At 51.5% G+C, this 20,053-nt stretch overlaps 1 protein-coding gene across 2 annotated transcripts in view; it reads right to left on the bottom strand.

Annotated features, from left to right (window-relative positions):
* RFX5 (regulatory factor X5) overlaps window positions 1-20,053 on the bottom strand; it is a 46,888-nt gene that overhangs the window by 7,157 nt on the left and 19,678 nt on the right. The window contains exons 3-8 of one of the 2 annotated variants that reach the window (XM_088460956.1): window positions 15,329-15,362; window positions 15,160-15,242; window positions 8,080-8,202; window positions 7,888-8,004; window positions 4,894-4,975; window positions 340-538 (exon numbers count right to left, since the gene is read on the bottom strand). In XM_088460956.1, the coding sequence (XP_088317082.1) occupies window positions 340-538; window positions 4,894-4,975; window positions 7,888-8,004; window positions 8,080-8,202; window positions 15,160-15,242; window positions 15,329-15,362 (638 nt within the window). The remainder of the gene's footprint in view (window positions 1-339; window positions 539-4,893; window positions 4,976-7,887; window positions 8,005-8,079; window positions 8,203-15,159; window positions 15,243-15,328; window positions 15,363-20,053) is intronic. The other variant, XM_088460955.1, reaches the window with a different exon arrangement.

Genomic DNA, 20,053 nt, shown 5'->3' with positions numbered 1-20,053 from the left:
ACACACAAGTGATGAGGAGAGGAGTGATGGGGATAGCGCAGACATTACACACAAGTGATGAGGAGGGGAGTGATGGGGAAAGCGCAGACATTACACACAAGTGATGAGGAGAGGAGTGATGGGGAAAGCGCAGACGTTGCACACAAGTGATGAGGAGAGGAGTGATGGGGAAAGCGCAGACGTTACACACAAGTGATGAGGAGGGGAGTGATGGGGAAAGCGCAGACGTTACACACAAGTGATGAGGAGGGGAGTGATGGGGAAAGCGCAGACATTACACACAAGTGATGAGGAGGGGAGTGATGGGGAAAACTGGACTAGGTTATTTATCATGCTTACCTGAGAGGACCATGGAGAGGACGAGCTCAGCATTGGCGCTGCGGGGGTTAATGATGTGCTGCTGAATGAGAAATTGAGCGACTTCCACAACGTTGTTGAAGGATCTCTTCAGTATCTTTTCCGCCCAATTACAGATCAGCGCACAGGAGGCATTGATCACATCGTTATTGTACGACTGGACCAGATCAGTCAGCTCAGACTACAGATCAGAAAAACAGCTGTGATAAGAGACATAGGGAGATGGATAGGGGAGAGGAAGGCACAGAATGGGCAGGGAGAGGAGGGCGCAGAATGGGCAGGGAGGGGAGAGGAAGGCACAGAATGGGCATGGAGAGGTGAGGAAGGCGCAGAATGGGCATGGAGAGGAGAGGAAGGCGCAGAATGGGCAGGGAGAGGAGGGCGCAGAATGGGCAGGGAGAGGAGAGGAAGGCGCAGAAAGGGCAGGGAGAGGAAGGCGCAGAATGGGCAGGGAGAGGAGAGGAAGGCGCAGAATGGGCAGGGAGAGGAGAGGAAGGCGCAGAAAGGGCAGGGAGAGGAAGGCGCAGAATGGGCAGGGAGAGGAGAGGAAGGCGCAGAATGGGCAGGGAGAGGAGAGGAAGGCGCAGAAAGGGCAGGGAGAGGAAGGCGCAGAATGGGCAGGGAGAGGAGAGGAAGGCGCAGAATGGGCAGGGAGAGGAAAAGAAGGCGCAGAATGGGCAGGGAGAGGAGAGGAAGGCGCAGAATGGGCAGGGAGAGGAGAGGAAGGCGCAGAATGGGCAGGGAGAGGAGAGGAAGGCGCAGAACGGACAGGTAGAGGAAGGCGAAGAATGGGCAGGGAGAGGAAGGCGCAGAATGGGCAGGGAGAGGAGAGGAAGGCGCAGAAAGGGCAGGGAGAGGAAGGCGCAGAATGGGCAGGGAGAGGAGAGGAAGGCGCAGAATGGGCAGGGAGAGGAGAGGAAAGCGCAGAATGGGCAGGGAGAGGAAGGCGCAGAATGGGCAGGGAGAGGAAGGCGCAGAATGGGCAGGGAGAGGAAGGCGCAGAATGGGCAGGGAGAGGAGAGGAAGGCGCAGAATGGGCAGGGAGAGGAGAGGAAGGCGCAGAATGGGCAGGGAGAGGAGAGGAAGGCGCAGAATGGGCAGGGAGAGGAGAGGAAGGCGGAGGATGGGCAGGGAGAGGAGAGGAGGGCGCAGGATGGGCAGGGAGAGGAAGGCGCAGAATGGGCAGGGAGAGGAGAGGAAGGCGCAGAATGGGCAGGGAGAGGAGAGGAAGGCGCAGAATGGGCAGGGAGAGGAGAGGAAGGCGCAGAATGGGCAGGGAGAGGAGAGGAAGGCGCAGAATGGGCAGGGAGAGGAAGGCGCAGAATGGGCAGGGAGAGGAGAGGAAGGCGCAGAATGGGCAGGGAGAGGAGAGGAAGGCGCAGAATGGGCAGGGAGAGGGGAGGAAGGCGCAGAATGGGCAGGGAGAGGAAGGCGCAGAATGGGCAGGGAGAGGAAGGCGCAGAATGGGCAGGGAGAGGAAGGCGCAGAATGGGCAGGGAGAGGAAGGCGCAGAATGGGCAGGGAGAGGAAGGCGCAGAATGGGCAGGGAGAGGAGAGGAAGGCGCAGAATGGGCAGGGAGAGGAGAGGAAGGCGCAGAATGGGCAGGGAGAGGAAGGCGCAGAATGGGCAGGGAGAGGAAGGCGCAGAATGGGCAGGGAGAGGAAGGCGCAGAATGGGCATGGAGAGGAGAGGAAGGCGCAGCATGGGTAGGGAGAGGGGAGGAAGGCGCAGAATGGGCAGGGAGAGGGGAGGAAGGCGCAGAATGGGCAGGGAGAGGGGAGGAAGGCGCAGAATGGGCAGGGAGAGGGGAGGAAGGCGCAGAATGGGCAGGGAGAGGAGGGCGCAGAATGGGCAGGGAGAGGAGGGCGCAGAATGGGCAGGGAGAGGAGGGCGCAGAATGGGCAGGGAGAGGAAGGCGCAGAATGGGCAGGGAGAGGAGAGGAAGGCGCAGAATGGGCAGGGAGAGGAGAGGAAGGCGCAGAATGGGCAGGGAGAGGAGAGGAAGGCGCAGAATGGGCAGGGAGAGGAGAGGAAGGCGCAGAATGGGCAGGGAGAGGAGAGGAAGGCGCAGAATGGGCAGGGAGAGGAGAGGAAGGCGCAGGATGGGCAGGGAGAGGAGAGGAAGGCGCAGAATGGGCAGGGAGAGGAGAGGAAGGCGCAGAATGGGCAGGGAGAGGAGGGCGCAGAATGGGCAGGGAGAGGAGAGGAAGGTGCAGAATGGGCAGAGAGAGGAGAGGAAGGCGCAGAATGGGCAGGGAGAGGAAGGCGCAGAATGGGCAGGGAGAGGAGAGGAAGGCGCAAAATGGGCAGGGAGAGGAGAGGAAGGCGCAGGATGGGCAGGGAGAGGAGAGGAAGGCGCAGGATGGGCAGGGAGAGGAGAGGAAGGCGCAGGATGGGCAGGGAGAGGAGGGCGCAGAATGGGCAGGGAGAGGAAGGTGCAGAATGGGCAGAGAGAGGAGAGGAAGGCGCAGAATGGGCAGAGAGAGGAAGGCGCAGAATGGGCAGGGAGAGGAGAGGAAGGCGCAGAATGGGCAGGGAGAGGAGAGGAAGGCGCAGAATGGGCAGGGAGAGGAGAGGAAGGCGCAGAATGGGCAGGGAGAGGAGAGGAAGGCGCAGAATGGGCAGGGAGAGAGAGGAAGGCGCAGAATGGGCAGGGAGAGGAAGGCGCAGAATTGGCAGGGAGAGGAGAGGAAACCATAGAAAGGGCAGGGCGAGGAGAGGAAGGCGCAGAATGGGCAGGGAGAGGAGAGGAAGGCGCAGAATGGGCATGGAGAGGAGAGGAAGGCGCAGCATGGGTAGGGAGAGGAGAGGAAGCCGCAGAATGGGCAGGGAGAGGAGAGGAAGCCTCAGAGTGGGCAGGGAGAGGAGAGGAAGCCGCAGAATGGGCAGGGAGAGGAGAGGAAGCCGCAGGATGGGCATGGAGAGGAGAGGAAGGCGCAGGATGGGCAGGGAGAGGAGAGGAAGGCGCAGAATGGGCAGGGAGAGGAGAGGAAGGCGCAGAATGGGCAGGGAGAGGAAGGCGCAGAATGGGCAGGAAGAGGAGAGGAAGGCGCAGAATGGGCAGGGAGAGGAGAGGAAGGCGCAGAATGGGCAGGGAGAGGAGAGGAAGGCGCAGAATGGGCAGGGAGAGGAGAGGAAGGCACAGAATGGGCAGGGAGAGGAGGGCGCAGAATGGGCAGGGAGAGGAGAGGAAGGCGCAGAATGGGCAGAGAGAGGAGAGGAAGGCGCAGAATGGGCAGGGAGAGGAAGGCGCAGAATGGGCAGGGAGAGGAGAGGAAGGCGCAGGATGGGCAGGGAGAGGAGAGGAAGGCGCAGGATGGGCAGGGAGAGGAGAGGAAGGCGCAGAATGGGCAGGGAGAGGAGAGGAAGGCGCAGAATGGGCAGGGAGAGGAGAGGAAGGCGCAGAATGGGCAGGGAGAGGAGAGGAAGGCGCAGAATGGGCAGGGAGAGGAAGGCGCAGGATGGGCAGGGAGAGGAGAGGAAGGCGCAGGATGGGCAGGGAGAGGAGAGGAAGGCGCAGAATGGGCAGGGAGAGGAGAGGAAGGCGCAGAATGGGCAGGGAGAGGAGAGGAAGGCGCAGAATGGGCAGGGAGAGGAGAAGAAGGCGCAGAATGGGCAGGGAGAGGAGAGGAAGGCGCAGAATGGGCAGGGAGAAGAGAGGAAGGCGCAGAATGGGCAGGGAGAGGAGAGGAAGGCGCAGAATGGGCAGGGAGAGAGAGGAAGGCGCAGAATGGGCAGGGAGAGGAGAGGAAGGCGCAGAATGGGCAGGGAGAGGAGAGGAAGGCGCAGAATGGGCAGGGAGAGGAGAGGAAACCGTAGAAAGGGCAGGGAGAGGAGAGGAAGGCGCAGAATGGGCAGGGAGAGGAGAGGAAGGCGCAGAAAGGGCAGGGAGAGGAAAGGAAGCGCAGAATGGGCAGGGAGAGGAGAGGAAGGCGCAGAAAGGGCAGGGAGAGGAGAGGAAGGCGCAGAATGGGCAGGGAGAGGAGAGGAAGGCGCAGAAAGGGCAGGGAGAGGAGAGGAAGGCGCAGAATGGGCAGGGAGAGGAGAGGAAACCGTAGAAAGGGCAGGGAGAGGAGAGGAAGGCGCAGAATGGGCAGGGAGAGGAGAGGAAGGCGCAGAAAGGGCAGGGAGAGGAAAGGAAGCGCAGAATGGGCAGGGAGAGGAGAGGAAGGCGCAGAATGGGCAGGGAGAGGAAGGCGCAGAATGGGCAGGGAGAGGAAGCCGCAGAATGGGCAGGGAGAGGAAGGCGCAGAATGGGCAGGGAGAGGAGAGGAAGGCGCAGAATGGGCAGGGAGAGGAGAGGAAGGCGCAGAATGGGCAGGGAGAGGAGAGGAAGGCGCAGAATGGGCAGGGAGAGGAGAGGAAGCCGCAGAATGGGCAGGGAGAGGAGGGGAATGCGCAGGATGGGCAGGGAGAGGGGAGGATAGTGGGAAGTAGGGGAAGTTACTGACTAAACAAAGGTATTTCAGAAACTGATATGGAGGATATATGGGGATACTGAAGAGAATGTGAGAGGGTAACGATGGTGGTCTTACACTTTCCGTCATCTTCAGGTCCAAGCTGGGCAGCGGTGGCATGCTCACCATGCTCTTCCTCCGCAGACCACTGTAGCAATATGTTTCATTCCATTAAGGAAACAGACAGGAATCTGACTATTCTGCGTTCAGAGATGCGGCAACACTTGGCTCATAGCTTCCAATATTAAATACGACCATTAGGCTGTAATTGCTGTGTCTCGGGGCATGAGATACATGAGATACAAGAGATACACTGACACATTCCCCTGACCTGCACTAACAGATTAATGAAACCCTGAGATCATCTCTCATTCAGGTGACCACTGGCCTGTTATAGCCGTCAGTATGGCCAGACCCTGGGGGAGGAGGGCATTAGATTAAAACAAAGACCAGCATTAGAAGGTAGGCGCAAATCAGACAAAGCATGCTGCAATGCGAGTGGCGTTAATGCAATTATTTCTTATTACCACCGGCTTCTGCATGTAGCACAAATACTGGGCAGTTTTATTACTACGCTGCAACTTACAGTCCACCTGAGAAGCATCCACCCCCCCCCCCTCCTCCACTACAGATCTAAATATCATCAAATGTTCTAATTGCGAGCCCACAATGTCCCAAGCTGTAAGGCATAATGCAGGTAACGGGAAGGGGCAGGTTCTGTGAGGGAATTGTCCAGGTGACGGGAAGGGGCAGGTTCTGTGAGGGGATTGTCCAGGTAACGGGAAGGGGCAGGTTCTGTGAGGGGATTGTCCAGGTAACGGGAAGGGGCAGGTTCTGTGAGGGGATTGTCCAGGTAACGGGGAAGGGGCAGGTTCTGTGAGGGGATTGTCCAGGTAACGGGAAGGGGCAGGTTCTGTGAGGGGATTGTCCAGGTAACGGGAAGGGGCAGGTTCTGTGAGGGGATTGTCCAGGTAACGGGAAGGGGCAGGTTCTGTGAGGGGATTGTCCAGGTAACGGGGAAGGGGCAGGTTCTGTGAGGGGATTGTCCAGGTAACGGGAAGGGGCAGGTTCTGTGAGGGGATTGTCCAGGTAACGGGGAAGGGGCAGGTTCTGTGAGAGTATTGTCCAGGTAACGGGAAGGGGCAGGTTCTGTGAGAGGATTGTCCAGGTAACGGGAAGGGGCAGGTTCTGTGAGGAGATTGTCCAGGTAACGGGAAGGGGCAGGTTCTGTGAGGGGATTGTCCAGGTAACGGGAAGGGGCAGGTTCTGTGAGGGGATTGTCCAGGTAACGGGAAGGGGCAGGTTCTGTGAGAGGATTGTCCAGGTAACGGGAAGGGGCAGGTTCTGTGAGGGGATTGTCCAGGTAACGGGAAGGGGCAGGTTCTGTGAGGGGATTGTCCAGGTAACGGGGAAGGGGCAGGTTCTGTGAGGGGATTGTCCAGGTAACGGGAAGGGGCAGGTTCTGTGAGGGGATTGTCCAGGTAACGGGAAGGGGCAGGTTCTGTGAGGGGATTGTCCAGGTAACGGGAAGGGGCAGGTTCTGTGAGGGGATTGTCCAGGTAACGGGAAGGGGCAGGTTCTGTGAGGGGATTGTCCAGGTAACGGGAAGGGGCAGGTTCTGTGAGGGGATTGTCCAGGTAACGGGGAAGGGGCAGGTTCTGTGAGGGGATTGTCCAGGTAACGGGAAGGGGCAGGTTCTGTGAGGGGATTGTCCAGGTAACGGGGAAGGGGCAGGTTCTGTGAGAGTATTGTCCAGGTAACGGGAAGGGGCAGGTTCTGTGAGAGGATTGTCCAGGTAACGGGAAGGGGCAGGTTCTGTGAGGAGATTGTCCAGGTAACGGGAAGGGGCAGGTTCTGTGAGGGGATTGTCCAGGTAACGGGAAGGGGCAGGTTCTATGAGGGGATTGTCCAGGTAACGGGAAGGGGCAGGTTCTGTGAGAGGATTGTCCAGGTAACGGGAAGGGGCAGGTTCTGTGAGAGGATTGTCCTGGTAACGGGAAGGGGCAGGTTCTGTGAGGGGATTGTCCAGGTAACGGGAAGGGGCAGGTTCTGTGAGGGAATTGTCCAGGTAACGGGAAGGGGCAGGTTCTGTGAGGGGATTGTCCAGGTAACGGGGAAGGGGCAGGTTCTGTGAGGGAATTGTCCAGGTAACGGGAAGGGGCAGGTTCTGTGAGAGGATTGTCCAGGTAACGGGAAGGGGCAGGTTCTGTGAGGGGATTGTCCAGGTAACGGGAAGGGGCAGGTTCTGTGAGGAGATTGTCCAGGTAACGGGAAGAGGCAGGTTCTGTGAGAGGATTGTCCAGGTAACGGGGAAGGGGCAGGTTCTGTGAGAGGATTGTCCAGGTAACGGGAATGGGCAGGTTCTGTGAGGGGATTGTCCAGGTAACGGGAAGGGGCAGGTTCTGTGAGGAGATTGTCCAGGTAACGGGAATGGGCAGGTTCTGTGAGGGGATTGTCCAGGTAACGGGAAGGGGCAGGTTCTGTGAGGAGATTGTCCAGGTAACGGGAAGGGGCAGGTTCTGTGAGGAGATTGTCCAGGTAACGGGAAGGGGCAGGTTCTGTGAGGGGATTGTCCAGGTAACGGGAAGGGGCAGGTTCTGTGAGGGGATTGTCCAGGTAACGGGAAGGGGCAGGTTCTGTGAGGAGATTGTCCAGGTAACGGGAAGGGGCAGGTTCTGTGAGGAGATTGTCCAGGTAACGGGAAGGGGCAGGTTCTGTGAGAGGATTGTCCAGGTAACGGGAAGGGGCAGGTTCTGTGAGGGGATTGTCCATGTAACGGGAAGGGGCAGGTTCTGTGAGGGGATTGTCCAGGTAACGGGAAGGAGCAGGTTCTGTGAGAGGATTGTCCAGGTAACGGGAAGGGGCAGGTTCTGTGAGGGGATTGTCCAGGTAACGGGAAGGGGCAGGTTCTGTGAGGAGATTGTCTGGTCATTTCCCTGTGTAGGGAGGAGCAGTCATTGTCACTGTGACCAGGATCAGGGGGTAATCTGTATTGCAGACTACATATACCAGCACAGGCCCTTTCCTGCCACGCGGCCAGCTGTACACATGGCACCACACACATAAGGATATTTAGACTGTCCTCTTCCTCCCAGCCTCCTGGCCTTGATATTAGGGAAGATCTCTCGAATGATCTTCCCAAAGTTTGCTACGCTGAGGGGCCGCACGCAGAGGTTGTCACAGTAGCGCCTATGGAGAGAGACAGAACGGGTGACGTGAGGAGTATGGGGTCTTACCTGGCACCACAGCTCACACTCTACTTACTTGTAGGCGTCATAAACGTCCTGTTTGGGCAAGCAGGTGTCTGTATGTTCTTCCAGGTGGTTCCGGATCCAAGTACATGCATACATGTGTTCAGCCGTGGTCACCGAGCTCACATCCAGGCTGCTGGAAGACACAAGGTCACATTTACTAACAAGCCACGTAGCTGTGGCAGGTACGGAATAACAGGAGCCAATCAGACGCTTGCTTTCATTGTATGTGCAGCCAGGTAAAAGCTGATTGGTTGCTGTGGTTATATACAAGGTTTGCCACTAAATGTAAAGGGACAATGACCACTCTGAGGGGGGAAGTCTGTCAGTCACCTGAAGGATGTGACATTGGGCAGCACCTATTGGCAGTCACCCGTCTGTGACTTTATGCCAATGCAGCTACAAACTCGTTCCCTGGTGTACATCTGTTCAGCCGCATGTGCAAGGACTGCACGCAGTAATACCGATTGGTGCGTCCGTTCACGCTGTAATACCGATTGGTGCGCCTCTGCACGCCGTAATACCGATTAGTGCGCCCCTGCAAGCTGTAATACCGATTGGTGCGTCCGTGCACCCTTAATACCGATTGGTGATTCCTTGTACGCTGTAATACCGATTGTAACATACCTTCCTCACATGTTACACCCCTGTACACGCCACACGCAGCCTGGGATAGAGAGGAGTCTTATAATTCTCCACTATATCCTGTCTGTCACTATATAGACCTGTAACATACCTTCCTCACATGTTACACCCCTGTACACACCACACGCAGCCTGGGACAGAGAGGTGTCTTATAATGCTCCACTATACCCTGTCACTATATAGACCTGTAACATACCTTCCTCACATGTTACACCCCTGTACACACCACACGCAGCCGGGGACGGAGAGGCGTCTTATAATGCTCCACTATACCCTGTCTGTCACTATATAGACCTGTAACATACCTTCCTCACATGTTACACCCCTGTACACGCCACACGCAGCCTGGGACAGAGAGGTGTCTTATAATGCTCCACTATACCCTGCCTGTCACTATATAGACCTGTAACATACCTTCCTCACATGTTACACCCCTGTACACGCCACACGCAGCCTGGGACAGAGAGGTGTCTTATAATGCTCCACTATACCCTGTCTGTCACTATATAGACCTGTAACATACCTTCCTCACATGTTACACCCCTGTACACACCACACGCAGCCGGGGACGGAGAGGCGTCTTATAATGCTCCACTATACCCTGTCTGTCACTATATAGACCTGTAACATACCTTCCTCACATGTTACACCCCTGTACACGCCACACGCAGCCTGGGACAGAGAGGTGTCTTATAATGCTCCACTATACCCTGCCTGTCACTATATAGACCTGTAACATACCTTCCTCACATGTTACACCCCTGTACACGCCACACGCAGCCTGGGACAGAGAGGTGTCTTATAATGCTCCACTATATCCTGTCTGTCACTATATAGACCTGTAACATACCTTCCTCACATGTTACACCACTGTACACACCACACGCAGCCTGGGACAGAGAGGCGTCTTATAATGCTCCACTATATCCTGTCTGTCACTATATAGACCTGTAACATACCTTCCTCACATGTTACACCCCTGTACACTCCACACGCAGCCTGGGACAGAGAGGTGTCTTATAATGCTCCACTATATCCTGTCTGTCATTATATAGACCTGTAACATACCTTCCTCACATGTTACACCCCTGTACACGCCACATGCAGCCTGGGACAGAGAGGTGTCTTATAATGCTCCACTATACCCTTTAACTATATAGCCCTGTCACATACCTTCCTCACATGTTACACCCCTGTACACGCCACACGCAGCCTGGGACAGAGAGCTGCCTTATAATGCTCCACTATACCCTGTCTGTCACTATATAGACCTGTAACATACCTTCCTCACATGTTACACCCCTGTACACGCCACACGCAGCCTGGGACGGAGAGGCGCCTTATAATGCTCCACTACACCCTGTGTGTCACTATATAGACCTGTAACATACCTTCCTCACATGTTACACCCCTGTACACACCACACGCAGCCTGGGACAGAGAGGTGTCTTATAATGCTCCACTATATCCTGTTTGTCACTATATAGACCTGTAACATACCTTCCTCACATGTTACACCCCTGTACACACCACACGCAGCCTGGGACAGAGAGGCGTCTTATAATGCTCCACTATACCCTGTAACTATATAGACCTGTAACATACCTTCCTCACATGTTACACCCCTGTACACACCACACACAGCCTGGGAAGGAGAGGCGTCTTATAATGCTCCACTATACCCTGTCTGTCACTATATAGACCTGTAACATAACTTCCTCACATGTTACACCCCTGTACACACCACACGCAGCCTGGGACGGAGAGGCGTCTTATAATGCTCCACTATACCCTGTCTGTCACTATATAGACCTGTAACATACCTTCCTCACATGTTACACCCCTGTACACGCCACAAGCAGCCTGGGACGGAGAGGCGTCTTATAATGCTCCACTATATCCTGTCTGTCACTATATAGACCTGTAACATACCTTCCTCACATGTTACACCCCTGTACACACCACACACAGCCTGGGAAGGAGAGGCGTCTTATAATGCTCCACTATATCCTGTCTGTCACTATATAGACCTGTAACATACCTTCCTCACATGTTACACCCCTGTACACGCCACACGCAGCCTGGGACGGAGGGGCGTCTTATAATGCTCCACTATACCCTGTCTGTCACTATATAGACCTGTAACATACCTTCCTCACATGTTACACCCCTGTACACGCCACACGCAGCCTGGGACAGAGAGGTGTCTTATAATGCTCCACTATATCCTGTTTGTCACTATATAGACCTGTAACATACCTTCCTCACGTTACACCCCTGTACACACAACACGCAGCCTGGGACGGAGGGGCATCTTATAATGCTCCACTATACCCTGTCTGTCACTATATAGACCTGTAACATACCTTCCTCACATGTTACACCCCTGTACACACCACACGCAGCCTGGGACAGAGAGGTGTCTTATAATGCTCCACTATACCCTGTCTGTCACTATATAGACCTGTAACATACCTTCCTCACATGTTACACCCCTGTACACACCACACGCAGCCTGGGACGGAGAGGCGTCTTATAATGCTCCACTATATCCTATCTGTCACTATATAGACCTGTAACATACCTTCCTCACATGTTACACCCCTGTACACGCCACACGCAGCCTGGGACGGAGAGGCGTCTTATAATGCTCCACTATACCCTGTCTGTCACTATATAGACCTGTAACATACCTTCCTCACATGTTACACCCCTGTACACGCCACACGCAGCCTGGGACGGAGAGGCGCCTTATAATGCTCCACTACACCCTGTGTGTCACTATATAGACCTGTAACATACCTTCCTCACATGTTACACCCCTGTACACACCACACGCAGCCTGGGACAGAAAGGCGTCTTATAATGCTCCACTATATCCTGTCTGTCACTATATAGACCTGTAACATACCTTCCTCACATGTTACACCCCTGTACACACCACACGCAGCCTGGGACAGAGAGGTGTCTTATAATGCTCCACTATACCCTGTCTGTCACTATATAGACCTGTAACATACCTTCCTCACATGTTACACCCCTGTACACGCCACACGCAGCCTGGGACGGAGAGGCGCCTTATAATGCTCCACTACACCCTGTGTGTCACTATATAGACCTGTAACATACCTTCCTCACATGTTACACCCCTGTACACACCACACGCAGCCTGGGACAGAGAGGCGTCTTATAATGCTCCACTATATCCTGTCTGTCACTATATAGACCTGTAACATACCTTCCTCACATGTTACACCCCTGTACACACCACACGCAGCCTGGGACAGAGAGGTGTCTTATAATGCTCCACTCTATCCTGTCTGTTAATATATAGCCCTGTAACATACCTTCCTCACATGTTACACCCCTGTACACACCACACGCAGCCTGGGACAGAGAGGTGTCTTATAATGCTCCACTATACCCTGTCTGTTAATATATGGACCTGTAACATACTTTCCTCACATGTTACACCCCTGTACACGCCACACGCAGCCTGGGACGGAGGGGCACTGTGCACCATGAATCATTGTTACAGTCCCCCAGCACCGCATATTATGTCTGTGCCCATTCACCAGTCACGAGCGTGTGGCAGTATGACCCCACACTGCCATCCCATGTGGCTGAGCTTTGCTATCCCTTCCCCCTGTCTCTCATTAGACTGTAAGCTCTTCTGATCAGTCCTGTCACCATGTATGTTTGTTTTATTCCCCTTCTGTACAGCGGTGTCAGTTATCTTGGTATTTAATAGAACAAATAAATAAAATAAATAGCCTTATAGGACTTTGTCTCATTATGAGCTTAGTTGTGGTGACGTGTTCTATGTACGTGTAGCTCAGCTATTCTATATCATATAAGCTGTGACATCTGTGTATTATATAACCACAGAATACCTGGGGAGGCTGCAGAGGGTACTGAGGACTGTAGTAGTAATAACAGTATATAGAGAGTGAGACCCTACACACACCTGGATACATGGACTATACTCTGGTCATGTAGAGGAGCCCTGTATGTCTGCATCCTGAGCATGTATAGACAGATAGAGGAACCAGCATAGTGAGAGTGAGGCCTACACACACCTGGATACATGGACTATACTCTGGTCATGTAGAGGAGCCCTGCATGTCTGCATCCTGAGCATGTATAGACAGATAGAGGAACCAGCATAGTGAGAGTGAGGCCTACACACACCTGGATACATGGACTATACTCTGGTCATGTAGAGGAGCCCTGTATGTCTGCATCCTGAGCATGTATAGACAGATAGAGGAACCAGCATAGTGAGAGTGAGGCCTACACACACCTGGATACATGGACTATACTCTGGTCATGTAGAGGAGCCCTGCATGTCTGATCCTGAGCATGTATAGACAGATAGAGGAACCAGCATAGTGAGAGTGAGGCCTACACACACCTGGATACATGGACTATACTCTGGTCATGTAGAGGAGCCCTGCATGTCTGCATCCTGAGCATGTATAGACAGATAGAGGAACCAGCATAGTGAGAGTGAGGCCCTACACACACCTGGATACATGGACTATACTCTGGTCATGTAGAGGAGCCCTGCATGTCTGCATCCTGAGCATGTATAGACAGATAGAGGAACCAGCATAGTGAGAGTGAGGCCCTACACACACCTGGATACATGGACTATACTCTGGTCATGTAGAGGAGCCCGCATGTCTGCATCCTGAGCATGTATAGACAGATAGAGGAACCAGCATAGTGAGAGTGAGGCCCTACACACACCTGGATACATGGACTATACTCTGGTCACGTAGAGGAGCCCTGCATGTCTGCATCCTGAGCATGTATAGACAGATAGAGGAACCAGCATAGTGAGAGTGAGGCCCTACACACACCTGGATACATGGACTATACTCTGGTCATGTAGAGGAGCCCTGCATGTCTGCATCCTGAGCATGTATAGACAGATAGAGGAACCAGCATAGTGAGAGAGGCCTACACACACCTGGATACATGGACTATACTCTGGTCACGTAGAGGAGCCCTGCATGTCTGTATCCTGAGCATGTATAGACAGATAGAGGAACCAGCATAGTGAGAGTGAGGCCAACACACACCTGGATACATGGACTATACTCTGGTCATGTAGAGGAGCCCTGCATGTCTGCATCCTGAGCATGTATAGACAGATAGAGGAACCAGCATAGTGAGAGAGGCCTACACACACCTGGATACATGGACTATACTCTTTTCAGGTAGAGGAGCCCTGCATGTCTGCATCCTGAGCATGTATAGACAGATAGAGGAACCAGCATAGTGAGAGTGAGGCCCTACACACACCTGGATACATGGACTATACTCTGGTCATGTAGAGGAGCCCGCATGTCTGCATCCTGAGCATGTATAGACAGATAGAGGAACCAGCATAGTGAGAGTGAGGCCCTACACACACCTGGATACATGGACTATACTCTGGTCATGTAGAGGAGCCCTGTATGTCTGCATCCTGAGCATGTATAGACAGATAGAGGAACCAGCATAGTGAGAGTGAGGCCTACACACACCTGGATACATGGACTATACTCTGGTCACGTAGAGGAGCCCTGCATGTCTGCATCCTGAGCATGTATAGACAGATAGAGGAACCAGCATAGTGAGAGTGAGGCCCTACACACACCTGGATACATGGACTATACTCTGGTCATGTAGAGGAGCCCTGTATGTCTGCATCCTGAGCATGTATAGACAGATAGAGGAACCAGCATAGTGAGAGTGAGGCCTACACACACCTGGATACATGGACTATACTCTGGTCATGTAGAGGAGCCCTGCATGTCTGATCCTGAGCATGTATAGACAGATAGAGGAACCAGCATAGTGAGAGTGAGGCCTACACACACCTGGATACATGGACTATACTCTGGTCATGTAGAGGAGCCCTGCATGTCTGCATCCTGAGCATGTATAGACAGATAGAGGAACCAGCATAGTGAGAGTGAGGCCCTACACACACCTGGATACATGGACTATACTCTGGTCATGTAGAGGAGCCCTGCATGTCTGCATCCTGAGCATGTATAGACAGATAGAGGAACCAGCATAGTGAGAGAGGCCCTACACACACCTGGATACATGGACTATACTCTGGTCATGTAGAGGAGCCCGCATGTCTGCATCCTGAGCATGTATAGACAGATAGAGGAACCAGCATAGTGAGAGTGAGGCCTACACACACCTGGATACATGGACTATACTCTGGTCATGTAGAGGAGCCCTGCATGTCTGCATCCTGAGCATGTATAGACAGATAGAGGAACCAGCACATTATGCCTAAACTAGGATCTCTGTGACCTTACTATGGAGGGGACAGGTAGAAAATCATCTTTATCTGGTTTGAACATAATATAATAATCTGTTGCCGTCTCACCATACTTTCTATTAATCTCTCCGTTAGAGCGGCAGCGCGAGGGATGGGTACCTTTTCTCGGGGCCGCTGGGTCCCGGCGGTAGCTGGAGATACAGGTAGAGCTTGTCATAGTCAGACAATTTCTGAACATCGCCCTGTGGGGTGAGAGAAACGGGGTGTAGGGTCAGGGGGGCCGTACGGAGAGATGGTAAGGCGGATACACAACGAGAGTGATACCTACCAGGATACCGTCCACCTTACTCTGTACCGACTTCCTGCAGAGAGAAATGAAGGGGACAAGTCAGCACAAGGAAGACAAAGCTCTTATCACACAACTAGACTGTAAGCTCCCTGGGTCAGGACCATAGGTTCCCTGTAATATCCCTGTTTGTGGGTGGTAAAAGGAGGGTGGATGGAAAAACATGGCCGTATCTCAATCCATTTATAGGCGTGACGATCCAGCGCATGCGTCTTTGTGCTTAGTGTCACTGGTGCCAGCGTCTTAGTTCCGTAAGCCATTGTGACTAGCCATTGGGTTTCTCAGAAGTAGGGATGGCCATCACTGGAGTGTGATTACCATCGATGGCACAAATACTATCTATGGTAAACCATCGATGGTTTCCACCCCATCAATGGGCACTTCTGCTGCAGGCATGGCGAGCCGCAGGCCAATCAAAAATGGGGCGGCATTCAGCAACCGCCGGGGGCGGGGCTCAGCTCTGTTCTGCCACAAAAAAAAAAAAAAAACATCGGCTCCAACTTATCCATCGATGGTAGAGAACCATTGGTTCTCTGTCATCGATGGCAAAACTAGTTAGCATTGGCCGACAACCATCGATGGACAATCGATGGACAACTCAGAAGCCCGATGAAGGTCTGATCGGTGACAGATGCTACAACTTTGTACGCAGATGCTGCGACTGTTTACGCCGTCTTTTGGATTGGAAAAGCCGCCAGTAGGTGTCTCAAGACATATCCCTGCGGCTGCGACATTTGTATGTTAAGCCACAGTATCTGCGTAAAGAGACGTAGTCACGACGGGATTAGCGTACACCTCTATATAGTGCCCATAGTACAATATACCTCCCCAGTCAGGCGCATTTACCCTTCCCTGACACGGCTGCTCCCCGACCTTCTTATAGCGATGACCCGGTTATGGGGGAAGCAGCCAACACAACCTCTACTGAGATCCCCTATAATATATGGCTGGGGGATCCTATTTACCTCCTACTGACAGTACAACGTGTATGTAATGGTAAGTACAGGCTATTACTACATAACCTACATCCTCACATTCTCTGCTTTCCCTTCTCCTCCTACTGACAGTACAATGTGTATGTAATGGTAAGTACAGGCTATTACTACATAACCTACGTCCTCACATTCTCTGCTTTCCCTTCTCCTCCTACTGACAGTACAACGTGTATGTAATGGTAAGTACAGGCTATTACTACATAACCTACATCCTCACATTCTCTGCTTTCCTTCTCCTCCTACTGACAGTACAACGTGTATGTAATGGTAAGTACAGGCTATTACTACATAACCTACATCCTCACATTCTCTGCTTTCCCTTCCCTCCTACTGACAGTACAAAGTGTATGTAATGGTAAGTACAGGCTATTACTACATAACCTACGTCCTCACATTCTCTGCTTTCCCTTCTCCTCCTACTGACAGTACAACGTGTATGTAACCGTAAGTACAGGCTATTACTACATAACCTACGTTCTCACATTCTCTGCTTTCCCTTCCCCTCCTACTGACAGTACAAAGTGTATGTAATGGTAAGTACAGGCTATTACTACATAACCTACATCCTCACATTCTCTGCTTTCCCTTCCCCTCCTACTGACAGTACAACGTGTATGTAATGGTAAGTACAGGCTATTACTACATAACCTACGTCCTCACATTCTCTGCTTTCCCTTCCCCTCCTACTGACAGTACAACGTGTATGTAATGGTAAGTACAGGCTATTACTACATAACCTACATCCTCACATTCTCTGCTTTCCCTTCCCCTCATACTGACAGTACAACGTGTATGTAATGGTAAGTACAGGCTATTACTACATAACCTACGTTCTCACATTCTCTGCTTTCCCTTCCCCTCCTACTGACAGTACAAAGTGTATGTAATGGTAAGTACAGGCTATTACTACATAACCTACATCCTCACATTCTCTGCTTTCCCTTCCCCTCCTACTGACAGTACAACGTGTATGTAATGGTAAGTACAGGCTATTACTACATAACCTACGTCCTCACATTCTCTGCTTTCCCTTCCCCTCCTACTGACAGTACAACGTGTATGTAATGGTAAGTACAGGCTATTACTACATAACCTACATCCTCACATTCTCTGCTTTCCCTTCTCCTCATACTGACAGTACAACGTGTATGTAATGGTAAGTACAGGCTATTAATACATAACCTACGTCCTCACATTCTCTGCTTTCCCTTCTCCTCCTACTGACAGTACAACGTGTATGTAATGGTAAGTACAGGCTATTACTACATAACCTACATCCTCACATTCTCTGCTTTCCCTTCTCCTCCTACTGACAGTACAACGTGTATGTAATGGTAAGTACAGGCTATTACTACATAACCTACGTCCTCACATTCTCTGCTTTCCCTTCTCCTCCTACTGACAGTACAAAGTGTATGTAATGGTAAGTACAGGCTATTACTACATAACCTACATCCTCACATTCTCTGCTTTCCCTTCCCTCCTACTGACAGTACAACGTGTATGTAATGGTAAGTACAGGCTATTACTACATAACCTACATCCTCACATTCTCTGCTTTCCCTTCCCTCCTACTGACAGTACAACGTGTATGTAATGGGAAGTACAGGCTATTACTACATAACCTACATCCTCACATTCTCTGCTTTCCCTTCCCCTCCTACTGACAGTACAACGTGTATGTAATGGTAAGTACAGGCTATTACTACATAACCTACATCCTCACATTCTCTGCTTTCCCTTCTCCTCCTACTGACAGTACAACGTGTATGTAATGGGAAGTACAGGCTATTACTACATAACCTACATCCTCACATTCTCTGCTTTCCCTTCTCCTCCTACTGACAGTACAACGTGTATGTAATGGGAAGTACAGGCTATTACTACATAACCTACGTCCTCACATTCTCTGCTTTCCCTTCTCCTCCTACTGACAGTACAACGTGTATGTAATGGTAAGTACAGGCTATTACTACATAACCTACCTCCTCACATTCTCTGCTTTCCCTTCCCTCCTACTGACAGTACAACGTGTATGTAATGGTAAGTACAGGCTATTACTACATAACCTACATCCTCACATTCTCTGCTTTCCCTTCTCCTCCTACTGACAGTACAACGTGTATGTAACCGTAAGTACAGGCTATTACTACATAACCTACGTTCTCACATTCTCTGCTTTCCCTTCCCCTCCTACTGACAGTACAACGTGTATGTAATGGTAAGTACAGGCTATTACTACATAACCTACATCCTCACATTCTCTGCTTTCCCTTCCCCTCCTACTGACAGTACAACGTGTATGTAATGGTAAGTACAGGCTATTACTACATAACCTACGTCCTCACATTCTCTGCTTTCCCTTCCCCTCCTACTGACAGTACAACGTGTATGTAATGGTAAGTACAGGCTATTACTACATAACCTACATCCTCACATTCTCTGCTTTCCCTTCTCCTCATACTGACAGTACAACGTGTATGTAATGGTAAGTACAGGCTATTACTACATAACCTACCTCCTCACATTCTCTGCTTTCCCTTCTCCTCCTACTGACAGTACAACGTGTATGTAATGGTAAGTACAGGCTATTACTACATAACCTACATCCTCACATTCTCTGCTTTCCTTCTCCTCCTACTGACAGTACAACGTGTATGTAATGGTAAGTACAGGCTATTACTACATAACCTACATCCTCACATTCTCTGCTTTCCTTCTCCTCCTACTGACAGTACAACGTGTATGTAATGGTAAGTACAGGCTATTACTACATAACCTACGTCCTCACATTCTCTGCTTTCCCTTTTCCTCCTACTGACAGTACATCGTGTATGTAATGGTAAGTACAGGCTATTACTACATAACCTACATCCTCACATTCTCTGCTTTCCCTTCTCCTCCTACTGACAGTACATCGTGTATGTAATGGTAAGTACAGGCTATTACTACATAACCTACATCCTCACATTCTCTGCTTTCCATTCCCCTCCTACTGACAGTACAACGTGTATGTAATGGTAAGTACAGGCTATTACTACATAACCTACATCCTCACATTCTCTGCTTTCCTTCTCCTCCTACTGACAGTACAACGTGTATGTAATGGTAAGTACAGGCTATTACTACATAACCTACATCCTCACATTCTCTGCTTTCCATTCCCCTCCTACTGACAGTACATCGTGTATGTAATGGTAAGTACAGGCTATTACTACATAACCTACATCCTCACATTCTCTGCTTTCCATTCCCCTCCTACTGACAGTACATCGTGTATGTAATGGTAAGTACAGGCTATTACTACATAACCTACGTCCTCCAATTCTCTGCTTTCCCTTCCCCTCCTACGTTACAGTTCAGTGTCACAATGCTATAAATTGCATTTTCTTGTTTTTAATGTAGTTGAAGAACATCTGGGTCTAGGTTGTTAAATCCAGTAATCTGTTATTTAGCTTCCTCTAAACTGATTTCCTTCGTACATAAGTTGCGACATCCCTTTTACTCCCATAATTACATTGTTAAACCTGAAAGGGGCTGTCACGTAACTGTCGTCTATTTGCTCTTATTACCTCCGAGCTATTGTTCCTGGAAATACAGAGAGTTACTGGATGCAGCATTACATCATACAGGTTATACAGTTCCTGGTATCTGGTTGTTTAATCGACCTAACCGAGATCGACAATACATACATCGACCACAGTACATCGAC

The sequence above is a fragment of the Taudactylus pleione genome, unplaced genomic scaffold (assembly GCF_031769625.1).
Source record: "Taudactylus pleione unplaced genomic scaffold, aTauple2 ptg000997l, whole genome shotgun sequence".
NCBI lineage: Eukaryota > Metazoa > Chordata > Amphibia > Anura > Myobatrachidae > Taudactylus > Taudactylus pleione.
The sequence above is the reverse complement of the archived record's forward strand: the minus strand, read 5'-3'. Positions and strand labels throughout refer to the sequence as shown.